General features: G+C 46.8%; 1 protein-coding gene across 1 annotated transcript in view; it reads left to right on the forward strand.

Moving 5' to 3' along the window:
- Positions 1 to 17,314: 17,314 nt before the first annotated feature.
- Positions 17,315 to 27,488, forward strand: part of LOC135570067 (A-kinase anchor protein 13-like) — a 93,401-nt gene continuing 83,227 nt past the window's right edge. Inside the window, exons 1-3 of the mRNA XM_065016133.1 lie at positions 17,315 to 17,563; positions 18,036 to 18,210; positions 18,872 to 18,948. Of these exons, the coding sequence (XP_064872205.1) occupies positions 17,330 to 17,563; positions 18,036 to 18,210; positions 18,872 to 18,948 (486 nt within the window). The 5' untranslated portion in view covers positions 17,315 to 17,329. The remainder of the gene's footprint in view (positions 17,564 to 18,035; positions 18,211 to 18,871; positions 18,949 to 27,488) is intronic.

Consider the following 27,488-nt stretch of genomic DNA (forward strand, 5'->3'; position numbering starts at 1 on the left):
GTAAATTCAGTTGATTGGACTCTACCTGTGGTAAATTCTATTGATGTGACATGACTTGGAAAGGCACAAACCTGTCTATATAAGGTCCCACAGTCGAAAGTGCATATCAGAGTAGAAACCAAGCCATGAGGTTGAAGGAATTGTCCGTAGAGCTCAGAGACAGGGCTGTGAAACACACATATAAATCAGCTGGGAGTCTTTCTGACTAAGTCTCTAAGAGCTGGGAGTCTTTCTGACTAAGTCTCTAAGAGCTGGGAGTCTTTCTGACTAAGTCTCTAAGAGCTGGGAGTCTTTCTGACTAAGTCTCTAAGAGCTGGGAGTCTTTCTGGGTAAGTCTCTAAGAGCTGGGAGTCTTTCTGACTAAGTCTCTAAGAGCTGGGAGTCTTTCTGACTAAGTCTCTAAGAGCTGGGAGTCTTTCTGACTAAGTCTCTAAGAGCTGGGAGTCTTTCTGACTAAGTCTCTAAGAGCTGGGAGTCTTTCTGACTAAGTCTCTAAGAGCTGGGAGTCTTTCTGACTAAGTCTCTAAGAGCTGGGAGTCTTTCTGACTAAGTCTCTAAGAGCTGGGAGTCTTTCTGGGTAAGTCTCTAAGAGCTGGGAGTCTTTCTGACTAAGTCTCTAAGAGCTGGGAGTCTTTCTGACTAAGTCTCTAAGAGCTGGGAGTCTTTCTGACTAAGTCTCTAAGAGCTGGGAGTCTTTCTGGGTAAGTCTCTAAGAGCTGGGAGTCTTTCTGGATAAGTCTCTAAGAGCTGGGAGTCTTTCTGACTAAGTCTCTAAGAGCTGGGAGTCTTTCTGACTAAGTCTCTAAGAGCTGGGAGTCTTTCTGTGTAAGTCTCTAAGAGCTGGGAGTCTTTCTGGGTAAGTCTCTAAGAGCTGGGAGTCTTTCTGACTAAGTCTCAAAGAGCTGGGAGTCTTTCTGACTAAGTCTCTAAGAGCTGGGAGTCTTTCTGACTAAGTCTCTAAGAGCTGGGAGTCTTTCTGGATAAGTCTCTAAGAGCTGGGAGTCTTTCTGACTAAGTCTCAAAGAGCTGGGAGTCTTTCTGACTAAGTCTCTAAGAGCTGGGAGTCTTTCTGACTAAGTCTCTAAGAGCTGGGAGTCTTTCTGGATAAGTCTCTAAGAGCTGGGAGTCTTTCTGACTAAGTCTCTAAGAGCTGGGAGTCTTTCTGACTAAGTCTCTAAGAGCTGGGAGTCTTTCTGACTAAGTCTCTAAGAGCTGGGAGTCTTTCTGGATAAGTCTCTAAGAGCTGGGAGTCTTTCTGTGTAAGTCTCTAAGAGCTGGGAGTCTTTCTGGGTAAGTCTCTAAGAGCTGGGAGTCTTTCTGGATAAGTCTCTAAGAGCTGGGAGTCTTTCTGACTAAGTCTCTAAGAGCTGGGGGTCTTTCTGACTAAGTCTCTAAGAGCTGGGAGTCTTTCTGACTAAGTCTCTAAGAGCTGGGAGTCTTTCTGACTAAGTCTCTAAGAGCTGGGAGTCTTTCTGGGTAAGTCTCTAAGAGCTGGGAGTCTTTCTAACGAAGTCTCTAAGAGCTGGGAGTCTTTCTGTGTAAGTCTCTAAGAGCTGGGAGTCTTTCTGACTAAGTCTCTGAGAGCTGGGAGTCTTTCTGGGTAAGTCTCTAAGAGCTGGGAGTCTTTCTGACTAAGTCTCTAAGAGCTGGGAGTCTTTCTGACTAAGTCTCTAAGAGCTGGGAGTCTTTCTGACTAAGTCTCTAAGAGCTGGGAGTCTTTCTGTGTAAGTCTCTAAGAGCTGGGAGTCTTTCTGTGTAAGTCTCTAAGAGCTGGGAGTCTTTCTGGGTAAGTCTCTAAGAGCTGGGAGTCTTTCTGGATAAGTCTCTAAGAGCTGGGAGTCTTTCTGATTAAGTCTCTAAGAGCTGGGGGTCTTTCTGACTAAGTCTCCAAGAGCTGGGAGTCTTTCTGACTAAGTCTCTAAGAGCTGGGAGTCTTTCTGACTAAGTCTCTAAGAGCTGGGAGTCTTTCTGGGTAAGTCTCTAAGAGCTGGGAGTCTTTCTAACGAAGTCTCTAAGAGCTGGGAGTCTTTCTGACTAAGTCTATGAGAGCTGGGAGTCTTTCTGGGTAAGTCTCTAAGAGCTGGGCGTCTTTCTGACTAAGTCTCTAAGAGCTGGGAGTCTTTCTGACTAAGTCTCTAAGAGCTGGGAGTCTTTCTGACTAAGTCTCTAAGAGCTGGGAGTCTTTCTGACTAAGTCTCTAAGAGCTGGGAGTCTTTCTGACTAAGTCTCTAAGAGCTGGGAGTCTTTCTGTGTAAGTCTCTAAGAGCTGGGAGTCTTTCTGTGTAAGTCTCTAAGAGCTGGGAGTCTTTCTGGGTAAGTCTCTAAGAGCTGGGAGTCTTTCTGGATAAGTCTCTAAGAGCTGGGAGTCTTTCTGACTAAGTCTCTAAGAGCTGGGGGTCTTTCTGACTAAGTCTCTAAGAGCTGGGAGTCTTTCTGACTAAGTCTCTAAGAGCTGGGAGTCTTTCTGACTAAGTCTCTAAGAGCTGGGAGTCTTTCTGGGTAAGTCTCTAAGAGCTGGGGGTCTTTCTAACGAAGTCTCTAAGAGCTGGGAGTCTTTCTGTGTAAGTCTCTGAGAGCTGGGAGTCTTTCTGGGTAAGTCTCTAAGAGCTGGGAGGTCTCTATGAGCATTGCACACCGTGATTGTTATGGGGTATTGTGTGTAGGCCAGTGACATTATGGGGTATTGTGTGTAGGCCAGTGACATTATGGGGTATTGTGACATTATGGGGTATTGTGTGTAGGCCAGTGACATTATGGGGTATTGTGTGTAGGCCAGTGACATTATGGGGTACTGTGACATTATAGGGTACTGTGTGTAGGCCAGTGACATTATGGGGTACTGTGTGTAGGCCAGTGACATTATGGGGTACTGTGACATTATGGGGTATTGTGTGTAGGCCAGTGACATTATAGGGTATTGTGTGTAGGCCAGTGACGTTATGGGGTACTGTGTGCAGGCCAGTGACATTATGGGGTACTGTGTGTAGGCCAGTGACATTATGGGGTATTGTGTGTAGGCCAGTGACATTATGGGGTACTGTGTGTAGGCCAGTGACATTATGGGGTATTGTGTGAAGGCCAGTGACATTATGGGGTATTGTGTGAAGGCCAGTGACATTATGGGGTATTGTGTGTAGGCCAGTGACATTATGGGGTACTGTGTGTAGGCCAGTGACATTATGGGGTATTGTGTGAAGGCCAGTGACATTATGGGGTATTGTGACATTATGGGGTACTGTGTGTAGGCCAGTGACATTATGGGGTATTGTGTGTAGGCCAGTGACATTATGGGGTACTGTGTGTAGGCCAGTGACATTATGGGGTATTGTGTGAAGGCCAGTGACATTATGGGGTATTGTGTGAAGGCCAGTGACATTATGGGGTACTGTGTGTAGGCCGGTGACATTATGGGGTACTGTGGGTAGGCCAGTGACATTATGGGGTATTGTGTGTAGGCCAGTGACATTATGGGGTACTGTGTGTAGGCCGGTGACATTATGGGGTATTGTGTGAAGGCCAGTGACATTATGGGGTATTGTGTGAAGGCCAGTGACATTATGGGGTACTGTGTGTAGGCCGGTGACATTATGGGGTATTGTGTGAAGGCCAGTGACATTATGGGGTACTGTGTGTAGGCCAGTGACATTATGGGGTATTGTGTGAAGGCCAGTGACATTATGGGGTATTGTGACATTATGGGGTACTGTGTGTAGGCCAGTTACATTATGGGGTATTGTGTGTAGGCCAGTGACATTATGGGGTACTGTGTGTAGGCCAGTGACATTATGGGGTATTGTGTGAAGGCCAGTGACATTATGGGGTATTGTGTGAAGGCCAGTGACATTATGGGGTACTGTGTGTAGGCCGGTGACATTATGGGGTACTGTGTGTAGGCCAGTGACATTATGGGGTATTGTGTGTAGGCCAGTGACATTATGGGGTACTGTGTGTAGGCCGGTGACATTATGGGGTATTGTGTGAAGGCCAGTGACATTATGGGGTATTGTGTGTAGGCCGGTGACATTATGGGGTACTGTGACATTATGGGGTATTGTGTGTAGGCCAGTGACATTATGGGGTATTGTGTGTAGGCCAGTGACATTATGGGGTATTGTGTGTAGGCCAGTGACATTATGGGGTACTGTGTGTAGGCCAGTGACATTATGGGGTACTGTGTGTAGGCCAGTGACATTATGGGGTATTGTGTGTAGGCCAGTGACATTATGGGGTATTGTGTGTAGACCAGTGACATTATGGGGTATTGTGTGTAGGCCAGTGACATTATGGGGTACTGTGACATTATGGGGTATTGTGTGTAGGCCGGTGACATTATTATGGGGTACTGTGACATTATGGGGTATTGTGTGTAGGCCAGTGACATTATGGGGTATTGTGTGAAGGCCAGTGACATTATGGGGTATTGTGTGAAGGCCAGTGACATTATGGGGTATTGTGTGTAGGCCAGTGACATTATGGGGTATTGTGTGTAGACCAGTGACATTATGGGGTACTGTGTGTAGGCCAATGACATTATGGGGTATTGTGTGTAGGCCAGTGACATTATGGGGTACTGTGTGTAGGCCAGTGACATTATAGGGTATTGTGTGTAGGCCAGTGACATTACGGGGTATTGTGTGTAGGCCAGTGACATTATGGGGTACTGTGTGTAGGCCGGTGACATTATGGGGTATTGTGTGAAGGCCAGTGACATTATGGGGTATTGTGTGAAGGCCAGTGACATTATGGGGTACTGTGTGTAGGCCGGTGACATTATGGGGTATTGTGTGAAGGCCAGTGACATTATGGGGTACTGTGTGTAGGCCAGTGACATTATGGGGTATTGTGTGTAGGCCAGTGACATTATGGGGTATTGTGTGTAGACCAGTGACATTATGGGGTATTGTGTGTAGGCCAGTGACATTATGGGGTACTGTGACATTATGGGGTATTGTGTGTAGGCCGGTGACATTATTATGGGGTACTGTGACATTATGGGGTATTGTGTGTAGGCCAGTGACATTATGGGGTATTGTGTGAAGGCCAGTGACATTATGGGGTATTGTGTGAAGGCCAGTGACATTATGGGGTATTGTGTGTAGGCCAGTGACATTATGGGGTATTGTGTGTAGACCAGTGACATTATGGGGTACTGTGTGTAGGCCAATGACATTATGGGGTATTGTGTGTAGGCCAGTGACATTATGGGGTACTGTGTGTAGGCCAGTGACATTATAGGGTATTGTGTGTAGGCCAGTGACATTACGGGGTATTGTGTGTAGGCCAGTGACATTATGGGGTACTGTGTGTAGGCCGGTGACATTATGGGGTATTGTGTGAAGGCCAGTGACATTATGGGGTATTGTGTGAAGGCCAGTGACATTATGGGGTACTGTGTGTAGGCCGGTGACATTATGGGGTATTGTGTGAAGGCCAGTGACATTATGGGGTACTGTGTGTAGGCCAGTGACATTATGGGGTATTGTGTGAAGGCCAGTGACATTATGGGGTATTGTGACATTATGGGGTACTGTGTGTAGGCCAGTTACATTATGGGGTATTGTGTGTAGGCCAGTGACATTATGGGGTACTGTGTGTAGGCCAGTGACATTATGGGGTATTGTGTGAAGGCCAGTGACATTATGGGGTATTGTGTGAAGGCCAGTGACATTATGGGGTACTGTGTGTAGGCCGGTGACATTATGGGGTACTGTGTGTAGGCCAGTGACATTATGGGGTATTGTGTGTAGGCCAGTGACATTATGGGGTACTGTGTGTAGGCCGGTGACATTATGGGGTATTGTGTGAAGGCCAGTGACATTATGGGGTATTGTGTGAAGGCCAGTGACATTATGGGGTACTGTGTGTAGGCCGGTGACATTATGGGGTACTGTGACATTATGGGGTATTGTGTGTAGGCCAGTGACATTATGGGGTATTGTGTGTAGGCCAGTGACATTATGGGGTATTGTGTGTAGGCCAGTGACATTATGGGGTACTGTGTGTAGGCCAGTGACATTATGGGGTACTGTGTGTAGGCCAGTGACATTATGGGGTATTGTGTGTAGGCCAGTGACATTATGGGGTATTGTGTGTAGACCAGTGACATTATGGGGTATTGTGTGTAGGCCAGTGACATTATGGGGTACTGTGACATTATGGGGTATTGTGTGTAGGCCGGTGACATTATTATGGGGTACTGTGACATTATGGGGTATTGTGTGTAGGCCAGTGACATTATGGGGTATTGTGTGAAGGCCAGTGACATTATGGGGTATTGTGTGTAGGCCAGTGACATTATGGGGTATTGTGTGTAGACCAGTGACATTATGGGGTACTGTGTGTAGGCCAATGACATTATGGGGTATTGTGTGTAGGCCAGTGACATTATGGGGTACTGTGTGTAGGCCAGTGACATTATAGGGTATTGTGTGTAGGCCAGTGACATTATGGGGTATTGTGTGTAGGCCAGTGACATTATGGGGTACTGTGTGTAGGCCAGTGACATTATGGGGTACTGTGTGTAGGCCAGTGACATTATGGGGTACTGTGACATTATGGGGTATTGTGTGTAGGCCAGTGACATTATGGGGTATTGTGTGTAGGCCAGTGACATTATGGGGTACTGTGTGTAGGCCAGTGACATTATAGAGTATTGTGTGTAGGCCAGTGACGTTATGGGGTACTGTGACATTATGGGGTATTGTGTGTAGGCCAGTGACATTATGGGGTATTGTGTGTAGGCCAGTGACATTATGGGGTATTGTGTGTAGGCCAGTGACATTATGGGGTACTGTGTGTAGGCCAGTGACATTATGGGGTATTGTGTGAAGGCCAGTGACATTATGGGGTATTGTGTGAAGGCCAGTGACATTATGGGGTACTGTGTGTAGGCCGGTGACATTATGGGGTACTGTGTGTAGGCCAGTGACATTATGGGGTATTGTGTGTAGGCCAGTGACATTATGGGGTACTGTGTGTAGGCCGGTGACATTATGGGGTATTGTGTGAAGGCCAGTGACATTATGGGGTATTGTGTGAAGGCCAGTGACATTATGGGGTACTGTGTGTAGGCCGGTGACATTATGGGGTACTGTGACATTATGGGGTATTGTGTGTAGGCCAGTGACATTATGGGGTACTGTGTGTAGGCCAGTGACATTATGGGGTATTGTGTGTAGGCCAGTGACATTATGGGGTATTGTGTGTAGGCCAGTGACATTATGGGGTATTGTGTGTAGACCAGTGACATTATGGGGTACTGTGTGTAGGCCAATGACATTATGGGGTATTGTGTGTAGGCCAGTGACATTATGGGGTACTGTGTGTAGGCCAGTGACATTATAGGGTATTGTGTGTAGGCCAGTGACATTATGGGGTATTGTGTGTTGGCCAGTGACATTATGGGGTACTGTGTGTAGGCCAGTGACATTATGGGGTACTGTGTGTAGGCCAGTGACATTATGGGGTACTGTGACATTATGGGGTATTGTGTGTAGGCCAGTGACATTATAGGGTATTGTGTGTAGGCCAGTGACGTTATGGGGTACTGTGTGCAGGCCAGTGACATTATGGGGTACTGTGTGTAGGCCAGTGACATTATGGGGTATTGTGTGTAGGCCAGTGACATTATGGGGTACTGTGACATTATGGGGTATTGTGTGTAGGCCAGTGACATTGTAGGGTATTGTGTGTAGGCCAGTGACGTTATGGGGTACTGTGACATTATGGGGTATTGTGTGTAGGCCAGTGACATTATAGGGTATTGTGTGTAGGCCAGTGACGTTATGGGGTACTGTGACATTATGGGGTATTGTGTGTAGGCCAGTGACATTATGGGGTATTGTGTGTAGGCCAGTGACATTATGGGGTATTGTGTGTAGGCCAGTGACAGTATGGGGTACTGTGTGTAGGCCAGTGACATTATGGGGTACTGTGTGTAGGCCAGTGACATTATGGGGTATTGTGTGTAGGCCAGTGACATTATGTGGTATTGTGTGTAGACCAGTGACATTATGGGGTATTGTGTGTAGGCCAGTGACATTATGGGGTACTGTGACATTATGGGGTATTGTGTGTAGGCCGGTGACATTATTATGGGGTACTGTGACATTATGGGGTATTGTGTGTAGGCCAGTGACATTATGGGGTATTGTGTGAAGGCCAGTGACATTATGGGGTATTGTGTGTAGGCCAGTGACATTATGGGGTATTGTGTGTAGACCAGTGACATTATGGGGTACTGTGTGTAGGCCAATGACATTATGGGGTATTGTGTGTAGGCCAGTGACATTATGGGGTACTGTGTGTAGGCCAGTGACATTATAGGGTATTGTGTGTAGGCCAGTGACATTATGGGGTATTGTGTGTAGGCCAGTGACATTATGGGGTACTGTGTGTAGGCCAGTGACATTATGGGGTACTGTGTGTAGGCCAGTGACATTATGGGGTACTGTGACATTATGGGGTATTGTGTGTAGGCCAGTGACATTATAGGGTATTGTGTGTAGGCCAGTGACGTTATGGGGTACTGTGTGCAGGCCAGTGACATTATGGGGTACTGTGTGTAGGCCAGTGACATTATGGGGTATTGTGTGTAGGCCAGTGACATTATGGGGTACTGTGACATTATGGGGTATTGTGTGTAGGCCAGTGACATTATAGGGTATTGTGTGTAGGCCAGTGACGTTATGGGGTACTGTGACATTATGGGGTATTGTGTGTAGGCCAGTGACATTATAGGGTATTGTGTGTAGGCCAGTGACGTTATGGGGTACTGTGTGCAGGACAGTGACATTATGGGGTACTGTGTGTAGGCCAGTGACATTATGGGGTATTGTGTGTAGTCCAGTGACATTATGGGGTACTGTGTGTAGGCCAGTGACATTATGGGGTATTGTGTGAAGGCCAGTGACATTATGGGGTATTGTGTGAAGGCCAGTGACATTATGGGGTATTGTGTGTAGGCCAGTGACATTATGGGGTACTGTGTGTAGGCCAGTGACATTATGGGGTATTGTGACATTATGGGGTACTGTGTGTAGGCCAGTGACATTATGGGGTATTGTGTGTAGGCCAGTGACATTATGGGGTACTGTGTGTAGGCCAGTGACATTATGGGGTATTGTGGGCCAGTGACATTATGTGTGTGTAAGACATTATGCCAGTGACATTATGGGGTATTGTGTGAAGGCCAGTGACATTATGGGGTACTGTGTGTAGGCCAGTGACATTATGGGGTACTGTGTGACCAGTGACATTATGGGGTATTGTGTGTGAGGCCAGTGACATTATGGGGTATTGTGTGTAGGCCAGTGACATTATGGGGTATGACATTATGGGGTATGTGTGTAGGCCAGTGACATTATGGGGTACTGTGTGTAGGCCAGTGACATTATGGGGTACTGTGTGTAGGGCAGTGACATTATGGGGTATTGTGTGACATTATGGGGTATTGTGTGTAGGCCAGTGACATTATGGGGTATTGTGTGTAGACCAGTGACATTATGGGGTATTGTGTGTAGGCCAGTGACATTATGGGGTACTGTGACATTATGGGATATTGTGTGTAGGCCGGTGACATTATTATGGGGTACTGTGACATTATGGGGTATTGTGTGTAGGCCAGTGACATTATGGGGTATTGTGTGAAGGCCAGTGACATTATGGGGTATTGTGTGTAGACCAGTGACATTATGGGGTATTGTGTGTAGACCAGTGACATTATGGGGTACTGTGTGTAGGCCAATGACATTATGGGGTATTGTGTGTAGGCCAGTGACATTATGGGGTACTGTGTGTAGGCCAGTGACATTATAGGGTATTGTGTAGGCCAGTGACATTATGGGGTATTGTGTGTAGGCCAGTGACATTATGGGGTACTGTGTGTAGGCCAGTGACATTATGGGGTACTGTGTGTAGGCCAGTGACATTATGGGGTATTGTGTGTAGGCCAGTGACATTATGGGGTATTGTGACATTATGGGGTACTGTGTGTAGGCCGGTGACATTATGGGGTACTGTGTGTAGGCCAGTGACATTATGGGGTACTGTGTGTAGGCCAGTGACATTATGGGGTATTGTGTGTAGGCCAGTGACATTATGGGGTATTGTGTGTAGGCCAGTGACATTATGGAATATTGTGACATTATAGGGTACTGTGTGTAGGCCAGTGACATTATGGGGTATTGTGTGTAGGCCAGTGACATTATGGGGTATTGTGACATTATGGGGTACTGTGTGTAGGCCGGTGACATTATGGGGTACTGTGTGTAGGCCAGTGACATTATGGGGTACTGTGTGTAGGCCAGTGACATTATGGGGTATTGTGTGTAGGCCAGTGACATTATGGGGTATTGTGTGTAGGCCAGTGACATTATGGGGTATTGTGACATTATGGGGTATTGTGTGTAGGCCAGTGATATTATGGGGTATTGTGTGTAGGCCAGTGACATTATGGGGTATTGTGTGTAGGCCAGTGACATTATGGGGTATTGTGTGTAGGCCAGTGACATTATGGAATATTGTGACATTATAGGGTACTGTGTGTAGGCCAGTGACATTATGGGGTACTGTGTGTAGGCCAGTGACATTATGGGGTACTGTGTGTAGGCCAGTGCCATTATGGGGTATTGTGTGTAGGCCAGTGACATTATGGGGTATTGTGTGTAGGCCAGTGACATTATGGGGTACTGTGTGTAGGCCAGTGACATTATGGGGTACTGTGTGTAGGCCAGTGACATTATGGGGTACTGTGTGTAGGCCAGTGACATTATGGGGTACTGTGTGTAGGCCAGTGACATGATGGGGTTACTGTGTGAAGACCAGTGACATTATGGGGTACTGTGTGTAGGCCAGTGACATTATGGGGTATTGTGTGTAGACCAGTGACATTATGGGGTACTGTGTGTAGGCCAGTGACATTATGGGGTACTGTGTGTAGGCCGGTGACATTATGGGGTATTGTGACATTATGGGGTACTGTGTGTAGGCCAGTGACATTATGGGGTACTGTGTGTAGGCCAGTGACATTATGGGGTACTGTGTGTAGGCCAGTGACATTATGGGGTATTGTGTGTATGCCAGTGACATTATGGGGTATTGTGTGTAGGCCAGTGACATTATGGGGTATTGTGTGTAGGCCAGTGACATTATGGGGTATTGTGACATTATGGGGTACTGTGTGTAGGCCAGTGACATTATGGGGTACTGTGTGTAGGCCAGTGACATTATGGGGTATTGTGTGTAGGCCAGTGACATTATGGGGTATTGTGTGTAGGCCAGTGACATTATGGAATATTGTGACATTATAGGGTACTGTGTGTAGGCCAGTGACATTATGGGGTATTGTGTGTAGGCCAGTGACATTATGGGGTATTGTGACATTATGGGGTACTGTGTGTAGGCCAGTGACATTATGGGGTACTGTGTGTAGGCCAGTGACATTATGGGGTACTGTGTGTGTAGGCCAGTGACATTATGGGGTATTGTGTGTAGGCCAGTGACATTATGGGGTATTGTGACATTATGGGGTATTGTGTGTAGGCCAGTGATATTATGGGGTATTGTGTGTAGGCCAGTGACATTATGGGGTATTGTGTGTAGGCCAGTGACATTATGGGGTATTGTGTGTAGGCCAGTGACATTATGGAATATTGTGACATTATAGGGTACTGTGTGTAGGCCAGTGACATTATGGGGTACTGTGTGTAGGCCAGTGACATTATGGGGTACTGTGTGTAGGCCAGTGCCATTATGGGGTATTGTGTGTAGGCCAGTGACATTATGGGGTATTGTGTGTAGGCCAGTGACATTATGGGGTACTGTGTGTAGGCCAGTGACATTATGGGGTACTGTGTGTAGGCCAGTGACATTATGGGGTACTGTGTGTAGGCCAGTGACATTATGGGGTACTGTGTGTAGGCCAGTGACATGATGGGGTTACTGTGTGAAGACCAGTGACATTATGGGGTACTGTGTGTAGGCCAGTGACATTATGGGGTATTGTGTGTAGACCAGTGACATTATGGGGTACTGTGTGTAGGCCAGTGACATTATGGGGTACTGTGTGTAGGCCGGTGACATTATGGGGTATTGTGACATTATGGGGTACTGTGTGTAGGCCAGTGACATTATGGGGTACTGTGTGTAGGCCAGTGACATTATGGGGTACTGTGTGTAGGCCAGTGACATTATGGGGTATTGTGTGTATGCCAGTGACATTATGGGGTATTGTGTGTAGGCCAGTGACATTATGGGGTATTGTGTGTAGGCCAGTGACATTATGGGGTACTGTGTGAAGGCCAGTGACATTATGGGTTACTGTGTGAAGGCCAGTGACATTATGGGGTATTGTGTGTAGGCCAGTGACATTATGGGGTATTGTGTGTAGGCCAGTGACATTATGGGGTATTGTGTGTAGGCCAGTGACATTATGGGCTATTGTGACATTATGGGGTATTGTGTGTGGGCCAGTGACATTATGGGGTATTGTGTGAAGGCCAGTGACATTATGGGGTATTGTGTGTAGGCCAGTGACATTATGGGGTACTGTGTGTAGGCCAGTGACATTATGGGGTATTGTGTGTAGGCCAGTGACATTATGGGGTATTGTGACATTATGGGGTACTGTGTGTAGGCCGGTGACATTATGGGGTACTGTGTGTAGGCCAGTGACATTATGGGGTATTGTGTGTAGGCCAGTGACATTATGGGGTATTGTGACATTATGGGGTATTGTGTGTAGGCCAGTGACATTATGGGGTATTGTGACATTATGGGGTATTGTGTGTAGGCCAGTGACATTATGGGGTATTGTGTGTAGGCCAGTGACATTATGGGGTATTGTGTGTAGGCCAGTGACATTATGGGGTATTGTGTGTAGGCCAGTGACATTATGGGGTATTGTGACATTATAGGGTACTGTGTGTAGGCCAGTGACATTATGGGGTACTGTGTGTAGGCCAGTGACATTATGGGGTATTGTGTGTAGGCCAGTGACATTATGGGGTATTGTGACATTATAGGGTATTGTGTGTAGGCCAGTGACATTATGGGGTATTGTGTGTAGGCCAGTGACATTATGGGGTATTGTGTGTAGGCCAGTGACATTATGGGGTATTGTGACATTATAGGGTACTGTGTGTAGGCCAGTGACATTATGGGGTACTGTGTGTAGGCCAGTGACATTATAGGGTATTGTGTGTAGGCCAGTGACGTTATGGGGTACTGTGTGCAGGCCAGTGACATTATGGGGTACTGTGTGTAGGCCAGTGACATTATGGGGTATTGTGTGTAGGCCAGTGACATTATGGGGTACTGTGACATTATGGGGTATTGTGTGTAGGCCAGTGACATTATAGCGTATTGTGTGTAGGCCAGTGACGTTATGGGGTACTGTGACATTATGGGGTATTGTGTGTAGGCCAGTGACATTATAGGGTATTGTGTGTAGGCCAGTGACGTTATGGGGTACTGTGTGCAGGACAGTGACATTATGGGGTACTGTGTGTAGGCCAGTGACATTATGGGGTATTGTGTGTAGGCCAGTGACATTATGGGGTACTGTGTGTAGGCCAGTGACATTATGGGGTATTGTGTGAAGGCCAGTGACATTATGGGGTATTGTGTGTAGGCCAGTGACATTATGGGGTACTGTGTGAAGGCCAGTGACATTATGGGTTACTGTGTGAAGGCCAGTGACATTATGGGGTATTGTGTGTAGGCCAGTGACATTATGGGGTATTGTGTGTAGGCCAGTGACATTATGGGGTATTGTGTGTAGGCCAGTGACATTATGGGCTATTGTGACATTATGGGGTATTGTGTGTGGGCCAGTGACATTATGGGGTATTGTGTGAAGGCCAGTGACATTATGGGGTATTATGTGTAGGCCAGTGACATTATGGGGTACTGTGTGTAGGCCAGTGACATTATGGGGTACTGTGTGTAGGCCAGTGACATTATGGGGTACTGTGTGTAGGCCAGTGACATTATGGGGTACTGTGTGTAGGCCAGTGACATTATGGGGTACTGTGACATTATGGGGTACTGTGTGAAGGCCAGTGGCATTATGGGGTATTGTGTGTAGGCCAGTGACATTATGGGGTACTGTGTGAAGGCCAGTGACATTATGGGGTACTGTGTGTAGGCCAGTGACATTATTGGGTACTGTGTGTAGGCCAGTGACCTTATGGGGTACTGTGTGTAGGCCAGTGACATTATAGGGTACTGTTTGTAGGCCAGTGACAAAGAAAATCTAAGTTAATAATTGTTTTATTCAAGATGTAATACAATAAAATGTGGAATAAGGCAAGAGGTATATTTGGAATAGGGTGCTATTTGGGACTCATTCCTTCTTAGCGGTGCTTTTAGAAGATGAATGAAGAGAGGAGGAGGAGGAGCAGGCGGAGGAGACTGTCTGTTATACTGACCATATGGTGGAGCTTCATCTAGAATGAAGAGAGGAGGAGGAGGAGGAGGAGGAGACTGTCTGTTATACTGACCATATGGTGGAGCTTCATCTAGAATGAAGAGAGGAGGAGGAGGAGGAGGAGGAGACTGTCTGTTATACTGACCACATGGTGGAGCTTCATCTAGAATGAAGAGAGGAGGAGGAGGAGGAGGAGGAGGAGAGACTGTCTGTTATACTGACCACATGGTGGAGCTTCATCTACAATGAAGACAGGAGGAGGAGGAGGAGACTGTTTGTTATACTGACCATATGGTGGAGCTTCATCTAGAATGAAGAGAGGAGGAGGAGGAGGAGACTGACTGTTATACTAACCACATGGTGGCGCTTCATCTAGAATGAAGAGAGGAGGAGGAGGAGGAGGAGGAGACTGTCTGTTATACTGACCACATGGTGGAGCTTCATCTAGAATGAAGAGAGGAGGAGGAGGAGGAGGAGGAGACTGTCTGTTATACTGACCACATGGTGGAGCTTCATCTACAATGAAGAGAGGAGGAGGAGGAGGAGGAGGAGGAGACTGTCTGTTATACTGACCACATGGTGGAGCTTCATCTACAATGAAGAGAGGAGGAGGAGGAGACTGTTTGTTATACTGACCATATGGTGGAGCTTCATCTAGAATGAAGAGAGGAGGAGGAGGAGGAGGAGACTGGCTGTTATACTGACCACATGGTGGAGCTTCATCTAGAATGAAGAGAGGAGGAGGAGGAGGAGGAGGAGGAGGAGACTGTCTGTTATACTGACCACATGGTGGAGCTTCATCTACAATGAAGAGAGGAGGAGGAGGAGGAGACTGTTTGTTATACTGACCATATGGTGGAGCTTCATCTAGAATGAAGAGAGGAGGAGGAGGAGGAGACTGACTGTTATACTGACCATATGGTGGAGCTTCATCTAGAATGAAGAGAGGAGGAGGAGGAGGAGGAGGAGACTGTTTGTTATACTGACCATATGGTGGAGCTTCATCTAGAATGAAGAGAGGAGGAGGAGGAGGAGACTGACTGTTATACTGACCATATGGTGGAGCTTCATCTAGAATGAAGAGAGGAGGAGGAGGAGGAGGAGGAGACTGTCTGTTATACTGACCACATGGTGGAGCTTCATCTAGAATGAAGAGAGGAGGAGGAGGAGGAGGAGACTGTCTGTTATACTGACCATATGGTGGAGATTCATCTAGAATGAAGAGAGGAGGAGGAGGAGGAGACTGACTGTTATACTGACCATATGGTGGAGCTTCATCTAGAATGAAGAGAGGAGGAGGAGGAGGAGGAGGAGACTGTCTGTTATACTGACCATATGGTGGAGCTTCATCTAGAATGAAGAGAGGAGGAGGAGGAGGAGGAGGAGGAGACTGTCTGTTATACTGACCATATGGTGGAGATTCATCTAGAACAGGGGTGGGCAAACTTTTTGACTCGCGGGCCACAATGGGTTCTAAAATTTGACAGAGGGGCCGGGCCAGGAGCATTTGGAGGGAGTGTTTGGGCCGGATATATTAAAGCATTAAATGTAGTGTGTGCAAACCTCATAGCACAGTAAGAACACTACAACCCAATTTATTAACTGTCTTTCAAATGTGAAAAATAGCCCTTATCAGTTAATAAATTTGTCTCAAGGAATATGCAAGATATGGCATTTACATACTATTTCGCAGATACTGGGAGGAGGAAATGTAAATAGATTAAAATAACATACGCACTGTGATTTATCAAGATTGCGTCTGTTTTTAATAAGTTTCAATCGAAGGTGCAAAGTTAAAGAAATCAACATTTATTGAAAAATGGAATCACTTTCAACATTCAAAACATATTATTACACAACGAAATACTCAAGCTCAATAATATCTACTTGTGTTAAACTCCGCAAAATCATGGATGGATTGTCCTGACCGCGCGCTCTACAAACTCGCCACGGACGCCCTCGCCTTCACGCGCAAACAGTACACGTGTATCGTTGCCAAGCACACAGACATAGGCTGTATTAAATATCCTACCTGCAGCTGAAAATTTAAATTTAAATTAAGAGCGATGTGCGGCGTGTTAATTAAGCTACTGTACCGCTGCTGTGCGTAAATGCGCATTGCTCTTAATTAAAAGACGCACTTCCAAACTTTCCATATGCATTTTTTCATAACACAGCAGAAAAACTCACCATTTCAGTGGGAACAGTGTTGTTGGTCTCCCTTTTTTGCCAGTGCATCAAAGTCTGGAGTTAGTTTTGTTGTGGCAATTCTCAGGACAGATCTGAGGTGTTGGTCAGTTAACTTGGATCTGTGATGGGCTTTGTTGATTTTCATGACGCTAAACGTCTGCTCACACACGTAGGTCGAGCCAAACAATTAAATTGAAAATTAAAGTGAAATAAAGAGAAATACGCGCCACTCCACCAACGGTCAATGTGTTTTGAGTGCGCCATCTATTGGGGAAACGTGGGCATTGCAGGGAAAGGGGAAAAAATGAGGTTTTTACTATAATTTGGACAAGTTCGGCGGGCCGGATTAAAAAGCCTAACGGGCCGTATGTGGCCCGCGGGCCGTAGTTTGCCCATGTCTGATCTAGAATGAAGAGAGGAGGAGGAGGAGGAGGAGGAGGAGGAGGAGACTGTCTGTTATACTGACCACATGGTGGAGATTCATCTAGAATGAAGAGAGGAGGAGGAGGAGGAGACTGTCTGTTATACTGACCATATGGTGGAGATTCATCTAGAATGAAGAGAGGAGGAGGAGGAGGAGGAGGAGGAGGAGACTGTCTGTTATACTGACCACATGGTGGAGATTCATCTAGAATGAAGAGAGGAGGAGGAGGAGGAGGAGGAGGAGGAGACTGTCTGTTATACTGACCACATGGTGGAGATTCATCTAGAATGACACTAACCTTGTTTGTATCTTTCTCTCATTTTTGCCTGTGTGTGTGTGTGTGTGTGTGTGTGTGTGTGTGTGTGTGTGTGTGTGTGTGTGTGTGTGTGTGTGTGTGTGTGTGTGTGTGTGTGTGTGTGTACTTTGACCATCCCCTCCCCACAGAGAATGAGGAAGACCATGAGGACCTGAGTGATGCTCTATACCAGGTCAAGGAGGTCATCACTGCAGTGGACAGCAAGGTAATATAATAATAATTTATTCATATTAGGTCAACTGAAATATGTTAATAATGTATTAATAATAGGTGACCTGACCTATGGTAATAATTGTCATGTTGCTAGGTGACCTGACCTATGGTAATAATTGTCATGTTGCTAGGTGACCTGACCTATGGTAATAATTGTCATGTTGCTAGGTGACCTGACCTATGGTAATAATTGTCATGTTGCTAGGTGACCTGACCTATGATAATAATTGTCATGTTGCTAGGTGACCTGACCTATGATAATAATTGTCATGTTGCTAGGTGACCTGACCTATGGTAATAATTGTCATGTTGCTAGGTGAACTGACCTATGATAATAATTGTCATGTTGCTAGGTGACCTGACCTATGATAATAATTGTCATGTTGCTAGGTGACCTGACCTATGATAATAATTGTCATGTTGCTAGGTGACCTGACCTATGATAATAATTGTCGTGTTCCTAGGTGAACGAGCATGAGAAGAAGAGGAGGCTGAAGGACATCTACAGCCGAACAGACAGCAAGTCCATTATGAGGATGAAGAGCGGTCAGATGTTTGCTAGAGAGGACCTGCTCAGAGGGAGAAGATTGCTGCATGATGGACCTCTGCAGCTGAAGAACTCACAGGGGAAACTCAAGGGTGAGGAGGACACCACTGATATCTAACCCTGACCTCTGACCTCTGGGCTCCTCTCTCTAGATGTAACGGGCCATGCTTCTCTCTGATATCTAACCCTGACCTCTAACCTCTGGTCTCCTCTCTCTAGATGTAACGGGCCATGCTTCTCTCTGATATCTAACCCTGACCTCTAACCTCTGGTCTCCTCTCTCTAGATGTAACGGGCCATGCTTCTCTCTGATATCTAACCCTGACCTCTAACCTCTGGTCTCCTCTCTCTAGATGTAACGGGCCATGCTTCTCTCTGATATCTAACCCTGACCTCTAACCTCTGGTCTCCTCTCTCTAGATGTAACGGCCATGCTTCTCTCTGATATCTAACCCTGACCTCTAACCTCTGGTCTCCTCTCTCTAGACGTAACGGGCCATGCTTCTCTCTGATATCTAACCCTGACCTCTAACCTCTGGTCTCCTCTCTCTAGATGTAACGGGCCATGCTTCTCTCTGATATCTAACCCTGACCTCTAACCTCTGGTCTCCTCTCTCTAGATGTAACTGCCATGCTTCTCTCTGATATCTAACCCTGACCTCTAACCTCTGGTCTCCTCTCTCTAGATGTAACGGGCCATGCTTCTCTCTGATATCTAACCCTGACCTCTAACCTCTGGTCTCCTCTCTCTAGATGTAACGGCCATGCTTCTCTCTGATATTGTCGTCTTCCTGCAGGAGAAAGACCAGAAATTCGTCTTTGCCTCTCTGGTAGGTGATTGGTTAAGACCAGAAATATGTAAATATCTCTTTGACTCTTTGGTATCTTATTGGTTTAGTCAATTTTTCCATTACAATCAAGTCATTTAGCAGACACTCTTATCCAGAGTACCTTACAATCATCAGAAATACATAATTATATCTCTGGAATGTGATTGGTTGATCCTCCCACTCAGTAATAATAATGGGTCGATTCAGTAATAATAATGGGTCCATTCAGTAATAATAATGGGTCTATTCAGTAATAATAATGGGTCTATTCAGTAATAATAATGGGTCCATTCAGTAATAATAATGGGTCCATTCAGTAATAATAATGGGTCGATTCAGTAATAATAATGGGTCCATTCAGTAATAATAATGGGTCGATTCAGTAATAATAATGGGTCTATTCAGTAATAATAATGGGTCTATTCAGTAATAATAATGGGTCTATTCAGTAATAATAATGGGTCCATTCAGTAATAATAATGGGTCCATTCAGTAATAATAATGGGTCTAAGCCTCCTGACATCTGATCCGGCAGTTATGCTATTTTTCTTGCAGAAATTACAGCTCAATGGGATGTGTTTGGTTATGGGTAGGTTGTATTTTTCCCAACAGCCAGTAATTTAGGGAAGTCCTTGGTTGGGTTATGGGTAGGTTGTATTGGGCCCAACAGCCAGTAATTTAGGGAAGTCATTGGCTGGGTTATGGGTAGGTTGTATTGGGCCCAACAGCCAGTAATTTAGGGAAGTCCTTGGTTGGGTTATGGGAAGGTTGTATTTTACGCAACAGCCAGTAATTTAGGGAAGTCCTTAGCTAGGTTATGGGTAGGTTGTATTGGGCCCAACAGCCAGTAATTTAGAGAAGTCCTTGGTTGGGTTATGGGTAGGTTGTATTTTACCCAACAGCCAGTAATTTAGGGAAGTCCTTAGCTGGGTTATGGGTAGGTTGGATAGGGCCCAACAGCCAGTAATTTAGAGAAGTCCTTGGTTGGGTTATGGGAAGGTTGTATTTTACCCAACAGCCAGTAATTTAGGGAAGTCCTTGGTTGGGTTATGGGAAGGTTGTATTTTACCCAACAGCCAGTAATTTAGGGAAGTCCTTGGCTGGGTTATGGGAAGGTTGTATTTTACGCAACAGCCAGTAATTTAGGGAAGTCCTTAGCTAGGTTATGGGTAGGTTGTATTGGGCCCAACAGCCAGTAATTTAGAGAAGTCCTTGGTTGGGTTATGGGAAGGTTGTATTTTACCCAACAGCCAGTAATTTAGGGAAGTCCTTAGCTGGGTTATGGGTAGGTTGTATTGGGCCCAACAGCCAGTAATTTAGGGAAGTCCTTGGCTGGGTTATGGGTAGGTTGTATTGGGCCCAACAGACAGTAATTTAGGGAAGTCCTTGGCTGGGTTATGGGTAGGTTGTATTGGGCCCAACAGCCAGTAATTTAGGGACCTCCTTGGCTGGGTTATGGGAAGGTTGTTTTTTACCCAACAGCCAGTTATTTAGGGAAGTCCTTAACTGGGTTATGGGTAGGTTGTATTGGGCCCAACAGCCAGTAATTTAGGGAAGTCCTTGGCTGGGTTATGGGTAGGTTGGATAGGGCCCAACAGCCAGTAACTTAGAGAAGTCCTTGGTTGGGTTATGGGAAGGTTGTATTTTACCCAACAGCCAGTAATTTAGGGAAGTCCTTAGCTGGGTTATGGGTAGGTTGGATAGGGCCCAACAGCCAGTAATTTAGAGAAGTCCTTGGTTGGGTTATGGGAAGGTTGTATTGGGCCCAACAGACAGTAATTTAGGGAAGTCCTTGGCTGGGTTATGGGTAGGTTGTATTGGGCCCAACAGACAGTAATTTAGGGAAGTCCTTGGCTGGGTTGTGGGTAGGTTGTATTGGGCCCAACAGCAAGTTATTTAGAGAAGTCCTTGGCTGGGTTATGGGAAGGTTGTATTGGGCCCAACAGCCAGTAATTTTGGAAAGTCCTTGGCTGGGTTATGGGAAGGTTGTATTTTACCCAACAGCCAGTAATTTAGGGAAGTCCTTGGCTGGGTTATGGGTACGTATGATTGGGCCCAACAGCCAGTAATTTAGGGAAGTCCTTGGCTGGGTTATGGGAAGGTTGTATTTTACCCAACAACCAGTAATTTAGAGAAGTCCTTGGTTGGGTTATGGATAGGTTGTATTTTAACCAACAGCCAGTAATTTAGGGAAGTCCTTGGCTGGGTTATGGGTAGGTTGGATAGGGCCCAAGAGCCAGTAATTTAGGGAAGTCATTGGCTGGGTTATGGGTAGGTTGTATTGGGCCCAACAGCCAGTAATTTAGGGATGTCCTTGGCTGGGTTATGGGTAGGTTGTATTGGGCCCAACAGCCAGTAATTTAGGGAAGTCCTTGGCTGGGTTATGGGAAGGTTGTATTTTACCTCAACAGCCAGTGTATTTTACCCAACAGCCAGTAATTTAGAGAAGTCCTTGGTTGGGTTATGGATAGGTTGTATTTTAACCAACAGCCAGTAATTTAGGGAAGTCCTTGGCTGGGTTATGGGTAGGTTGTATTTTACCCAACAGCCAGTAATTTAGAGAAGTCCTTGGTTGGGGAATAATAAGCATGTTCACCATGGAAATACATTGTAACATGTTGGTAGATGGACAGCAGGATAGTTTAAATAAATGGATCTGTACATCAATTGGATGTTTTTGGACAAACAAAATTGTTAATCATCGTTGCAATCTCCAGTATTATGTTCATTCATCAATCAATTAAATATATTTACGAAGCCCTTTTTAACATCAGCAGATATCTCAAAGTGCTGTACAGAAACCCAGCCTAAAACCCCAGCAAACAATGCAGATGTAGAAGCACGGTGGCTTGGAAAAACTCCATAGAAAGCCAGGAGCCTAGGAAGAAACCCAGAGAGGAACCAGCCTCCGAGGGGTGGCCAGTCCTCTTCTGGCTGTACCGGGTGGAGGTTTACAGTATAAAAGTACATGTCCATAAAGGCCAGATTGTTATTCAAGATGTTCAGACGTTCATAGATGACCAGCAGAGTTAAATAATAATAATCACAGTGGTTGTAGAGGGAGAAACAGGTCAGTATCTCAGGAGTATCTCGGCTTTTCATAGCCGAGCAATCAGAGGTCGAGACAGCAGGTGCGTTAGAGAGAGAGAGAGAGTCAAAAATAGCTGACTATACTGACTGTGCTAGTGGCAGACTCCACTATGCTGGCAGGCTGGCTAACAGCCTGCTGCCTGGCCTGCACCCTATTTCATTGTGGCACTAGAGGAGTTAGAGCCCGTCTATGCTGACAGATAAGTTGAGAGCACCCTTCCAGCTAGGATGGAGTCCGTCACTCCTCAGCAGGTCAGGCTCGGTCCTGTTTGTGGAGGCCAGAGATTATTACTGGCTAAGATGGAGTCCGTCACTCCTCAGCAGGCCAGGCCTGGTCCTGTTTGTGGAGGCCAGAGATTATTACTGGCTAGGATGGAGTCCGTCACTCCTCAGCAGGTCAGGCTCGGTCCTGTTTGTGGAGGCCAGAGATTATTACTGGCTAGGATGGAGTCCGTCACTCCTCAGCAGGCCAGGCCTGGTCCTGTTTGTGGAGGCCAGAGATTATTACTGGCTAGGATGGAGTCCGTCACTCCTCAGCAGGCCAGGCCTGGTCCTGTTTGTGGAGGCCAGAGATTATTACTGGCTAGGATGGAGTCCGTCACTCCTCAGCAGGCCAGGCCTGGTCCTGTTTGTGGAGGCCAGAGATTATTACTGGCTAGGATGGAGTCCGTCACTCCTCAGCAGGCTAGGCAGCAGGCCAGGATGGAGTCCGTCACTCCTCAGCAGGCCAGGCTCGGTCCTGTTTGTGGAGGCCAGAGATTATTACTGGCTAGGATGGAGTCCGTCACTCCTCAGCAGGCCAGGCCTGGTCCTGTTTGTGGAGGCCAGAGATTATTACTGGCTAGGATGGAGTCCGTCACTCCTCAGCAGGTCAGGCTTGGTCCTGTTTGTGGAGGCCAGAGATTATTACTGGCTAGGATGGAGTCCGTCACTCCTCAGCAGGTCAGGCTTGGTCCTGTTTGTGGAGGCCAGAGATTATTACTGGCTAGGATGGAGTCCGTCACTCCTCAGCAGGTCAGGCTTGGTCCTGTTTGTGGAGGCCAGAGATTATTACTGGCTAGGATGGAGTCCGTCACTCCTCAGCAGGCCAGGCTAGGATGGAGTCCGTCACTCCTCAGCAGGTCAGGCTTGGTCCTGTTTGTGGAGGCCAGAGATTATTACTGGCTAGGATGGAGTCCGTCACTCCTCAGCAGGTCAGGCTTGGTCCTGTTTGTGGAGGCCAGAGATTATTACTGGCTAGGATGGAGTCCGTCACTCCTCAGCAGGCCAGGCTAGGATGGAGTCCGTCACTCCTCAGCAGGCCAGGCTAGGATGGAGTCCGTCACTCCTCAGCAGGCCAGGCTCGGTCCTGTTTGTGGAGGCCAGAGATTATTACTGGCTAGGATGCTAGGATGGAGTCCGTCACTCCTCAGCAGGTCAGGCTCGGTCCTGTTTGTGGAGGCCAGAGATTATTACTGGCTAGGATGGAGTCCGTCACTCCTCAGCAGGTCAGGCTTGGTCCTGTTTGTGGAGGCCAGAGATTATTACTGGCTAGGATGGAGTCCGTCACTCCTCAGCAGGCCAGGCCTGGTCCTGTTTGTGGAGGCCAGAGATTATTAGTGGCTAGGATGGAGTCCGTCACTCCTCAGCAGGCCAGGCTAGGATGGAGTCCGTCACTCCTCAGCAGGCCAGGCTAGGATGGAGTCCGTCACTCCTCAGCAGGCCAGGCCTGGTCCTGTTTGTGGAGGCCAGAGATTATTACTGGCTAGGATGGAGTCCGTCACTCCTCAGCAGGCCAGGCCTGGTCCTGTTTGTGGAGGCCAGAGATTATTACTGGCTAGGATGGAGTCCGTCACTCCTCAGCAGGCCAGGCTTGGTCCTGTTTGTGGAGGCCAGAGATTATTACTGGCTAGGATGGAGTCCGTCACTCCTCAGCAGGCCAGGCCTGGTCCTGTTTGTGGAGGCCAGAGATTATTACTGGCTAGGATGGAGTCCGTCACTCCTCAGCAGGCCAGGCTAGGATGGAGTCCGTCACTCCTCAGCAGGCCAGGCTCGGTCCTGTTTGTGGAGGCCAGAGATTATTACTGGCTAGGATGGAGTCCGTCACTCCTCAGCAGGCCAGGCTTGGTCCTGTTTGTGGAGGCCAGAGATTATTACTGGCTAGGATGGAGTCCGTCACTCCTCAGCAGGCCAGGCTAGGATGGAGTCCGTCACTCCTCAGCAGGTCAGGCTCGGTCCTGTTTGTGGAGGCCAGAGATTATTACTGGCTAGGATGCTAGGATGGAGTCCGTCACTCCTCAGCAGGTCAGGCTCGGTCCTGTTTGTGGAGGCCAGAGATTATTACTGGCTAGGATGGAGTCCGTCACTCCTCAGCAGGTCAGGCTTGGTCCTGTTTGTGGAGGCCAGAGATTATTACTGGCTAGGATGGAGTCCGTCACTCCTCAGCAGGCCAGGCCTGGTCCTGTTTGTGGAGGCCAGAGATTATTAGTGGCTAGGATGGAGTCCGTCACTCCTCAGCAGGCCAGGCTAGGATGGAGTCCGTCACTCCTCAGCAGGCCAGGCTAGGATGGAGTCCGTCACTCCTCAGCAGGCCAGGCCTGGTCCTGTTTGTGGAGGCCAGAGATTATTACTGGCTAGGATGGAGTCCGTCACTCCTCAGCAGGCCAGGCCTGGTCCTGTTTGTGGAGGCCAGAGATTAGTACTGGCTAGGATGGAGTCCGTCACTCCTCAGCAGGCCAGGCTTGGTCCTGTTTGTGGAGGCCAGAGATTATTACTGGCTAGGATGGAGTCCGTCACTCCTCAGCAGGCCAGGCTTGGTCCTGTTTGTGGAGGCCAGAGATTATTACTGGCTAGGATGGAGTCCGTCACTCCTCAGCAGGCCAGGCTAGGATGGAGTCCGTCACTCCTCAGCAGGTCAGGCTCGGTCCTGTTTGTGGAGGCCAGAGATTATTACTGGCTAGGATGGAGCGTCACTCCTCAGCAGGTCAGGCCTGGTCCTGTTTGTGGAGGCCAGAGATTATTACTGGCTAGGATGGAGTCCGTCACTCCTCAGCAGGCCAGGCTTGGTCCTGTTTGTGGGCGAGTCCCAGAAAGAGGGCCAATTATCTACAAAGTCTATCTTTTGGGAGGGGCAGAAAACAGTTTTCAACCAGCGATTGAGTTGTGAGACTGCTGTAGAGGTCATCACTCCCCCTAACTGAGAGGGGGCCAGAGACTCTGCTGTAGAGGTCATCACTCCCCCTAACTGAGAGGGGGCCAGAGACAATTACTTGATTCCGACACATCTTTCTAGCTGATTTACACTGTTGGATTCAACATTTTGAACATTGAGCTATTAAAGACATGATAGATCAGACGCATAGTATATTAAGGAGTGAGATCTGTAGAATAACAGAGTGGCTGTGGAATGTACTGGGTGGACGGGAGGAGATCAAAGGATTGCTATAGGGGAGGCAGATGGACATCTGTGGACGAGGTGAAGGAGGGGTTGAGGTCAGGAGGTGAGGTCAGATCCCCTGAAGAGAGTAATAAAGGTTTACTACTTCCTGTGGAACCATAAGATGTAAGGATTGGAGAGAAGGAGAAGTGTCTTAAGGGGAATATATATATACCTGTATTTGGAGAAATGTTGGGTTGTCTGAATTACAGCTGTCCAGATCCTTTGGGAAGAATTAACCCTGGTTCAATCTTCTCTAGTGTCCGTGAGTTACTTACTCTGAAATACAAGAACCTAACAACTCGCTGAAGCTATGTTGCGCTTGGTGACCTCCTAACATAGTTGGTGCCGACGTGGATAACAATATCCCTACACTTAGACAATGACTTATCAATGACCCGAGCCCAGCTCATTGAATCCCTACCATTGTGACGCTGAGTTGTCATAATGCTTCAGATCCCAGGGGCGTTGGAAGACACAATGTAAATAACCTAATTTATGTCCCTCTAACTGCCCTGAATGTCTCTGCTGATCCTACTGCTATTGTAGGCAGTAATCATATGCCTATGAAACAGAGTTATACTGTTAGCACTGAGGCGGTGTGCCCTAGCAGGAAGTCTACTGTGTGCATCTCACCCTGCACTAATAAAAATAACCTGAGAATGTCTACCTCTGCGAAGCTTCCCAGTAAAGCAAGAAAAACAATCAAGTATCCCAGAAAAGTGTTAAAAATAGCCCACGTTAACATATGTAGCTTAAGTAAACAAGGTTCATGAAATCAATAATTTGCTAGTAACAAATGACATTCATATACTAACAATCTCTGAAACTCACTTAGATAATACATATAGGTATATATCATATACCTTTGATACAGTGGTAGCAATAAATCAAAAACAGAAATGCCAAAGGTGGAGGTGTGGCTGTTTATATTCTGAACCACATTCCTGTAAAGATTAGAGAGGATCTCATGTTAAATACTGTTGAAGTAATATGGCTACATGTTCATCTGCCTCACCTAAAGCCCATTCTGGTGGGAAGCTGCTATAGACAGTCAGTATCTGGATAAGGTTAAATACTGTTGTAGTAATATGGCTACATGTTCATCTGCCTCACCTAAAGCCCATTCTGGTGGGAAGCTGCTATAGACAGTCAGTATCTGGATAAGGTTAAATACTGTTGTAGTAATATGGCTACAGGTTCATCTGCTTCACCTAAAGCCCATTCTGGTGGGAAGCTGCTATAGACCAGTCAGTATCTGGATAATGTTAAATACTGTTGAAGTTAATATGGCTACAGGTTCATCTGCCTCACCTAAAGCCCATTCTGGTGGGAAGCTGCTATAGACCAGTCAGTATCTGGGTAATGTTAAATACTGTTGTAGTAATATGGCTACAGGTTCATCTGCCTCCCCTAAAGCCCATTCTGGTGGGAAGCTGCTATAGACCAGTCAGTATCTGGATAATGTTAAATACTGTTGAAGTTAATATGGCTACAGGTTCATCTGCCTCCCCTAAAGCCCATTCTGGAGGGAAGCTGCTATAGACAGTCAGTATCTGGATAATGTTAAATACTGTTGTAGTAATATGGCTACAGGTTCATCTGCCTCACCTAAAGCCCATTCTGGAGGGAAGCTGCTATAGACCAGTCAGTATCTGGATAATGTTAAATACTGTTGAAGTAATATGGCTACAGGTTCATCTGCCTCACCTAAAGCCCATTCTGGAGGGAAGCTGCTATAGACAGTCAATATTTGGATAATGTTAAATACTGTTGAAGTTAATATGGCTACAGGTTCATCTGCCTCACCTAAAGCCCATTCTGGTGGGAAGCTGCTATAGACAGTCAATATTTGGATAATGTTAAATACTGTTGAAGTAATATGGCTACAGGTTCATCTGCCTCACCTAAAGCCCATTCTGGAGGGAAGCTGCTATAGACAGTCAATATTTGGATAATGTTAAATACTGTTGAAGTAATATGGCTACAGGTTCATCTGGCCCATTCTGGAGGGAAGCTGCTATAGACAGTCAAT

The sequence above is a fragment of the Oncorhynchus nerka genome, unplaced genomic scaffold (genome assembly GCF_034236695.1).
Source record: "Oncorhynchus nerka isolate Pitt River unplaced genomic scaffold, Oner_Uvic_2.0 unplaced_scaffold_1134, whole genome shotgun sequence".
Classification (NCBI taxonomy): domain Eukaryota; kingdom Metazoa; phylum Chordata; class Actinopteri; order Salmoniformes; family Salmonidae; genus Oncorhynchus; species Oncorhynchus nerka.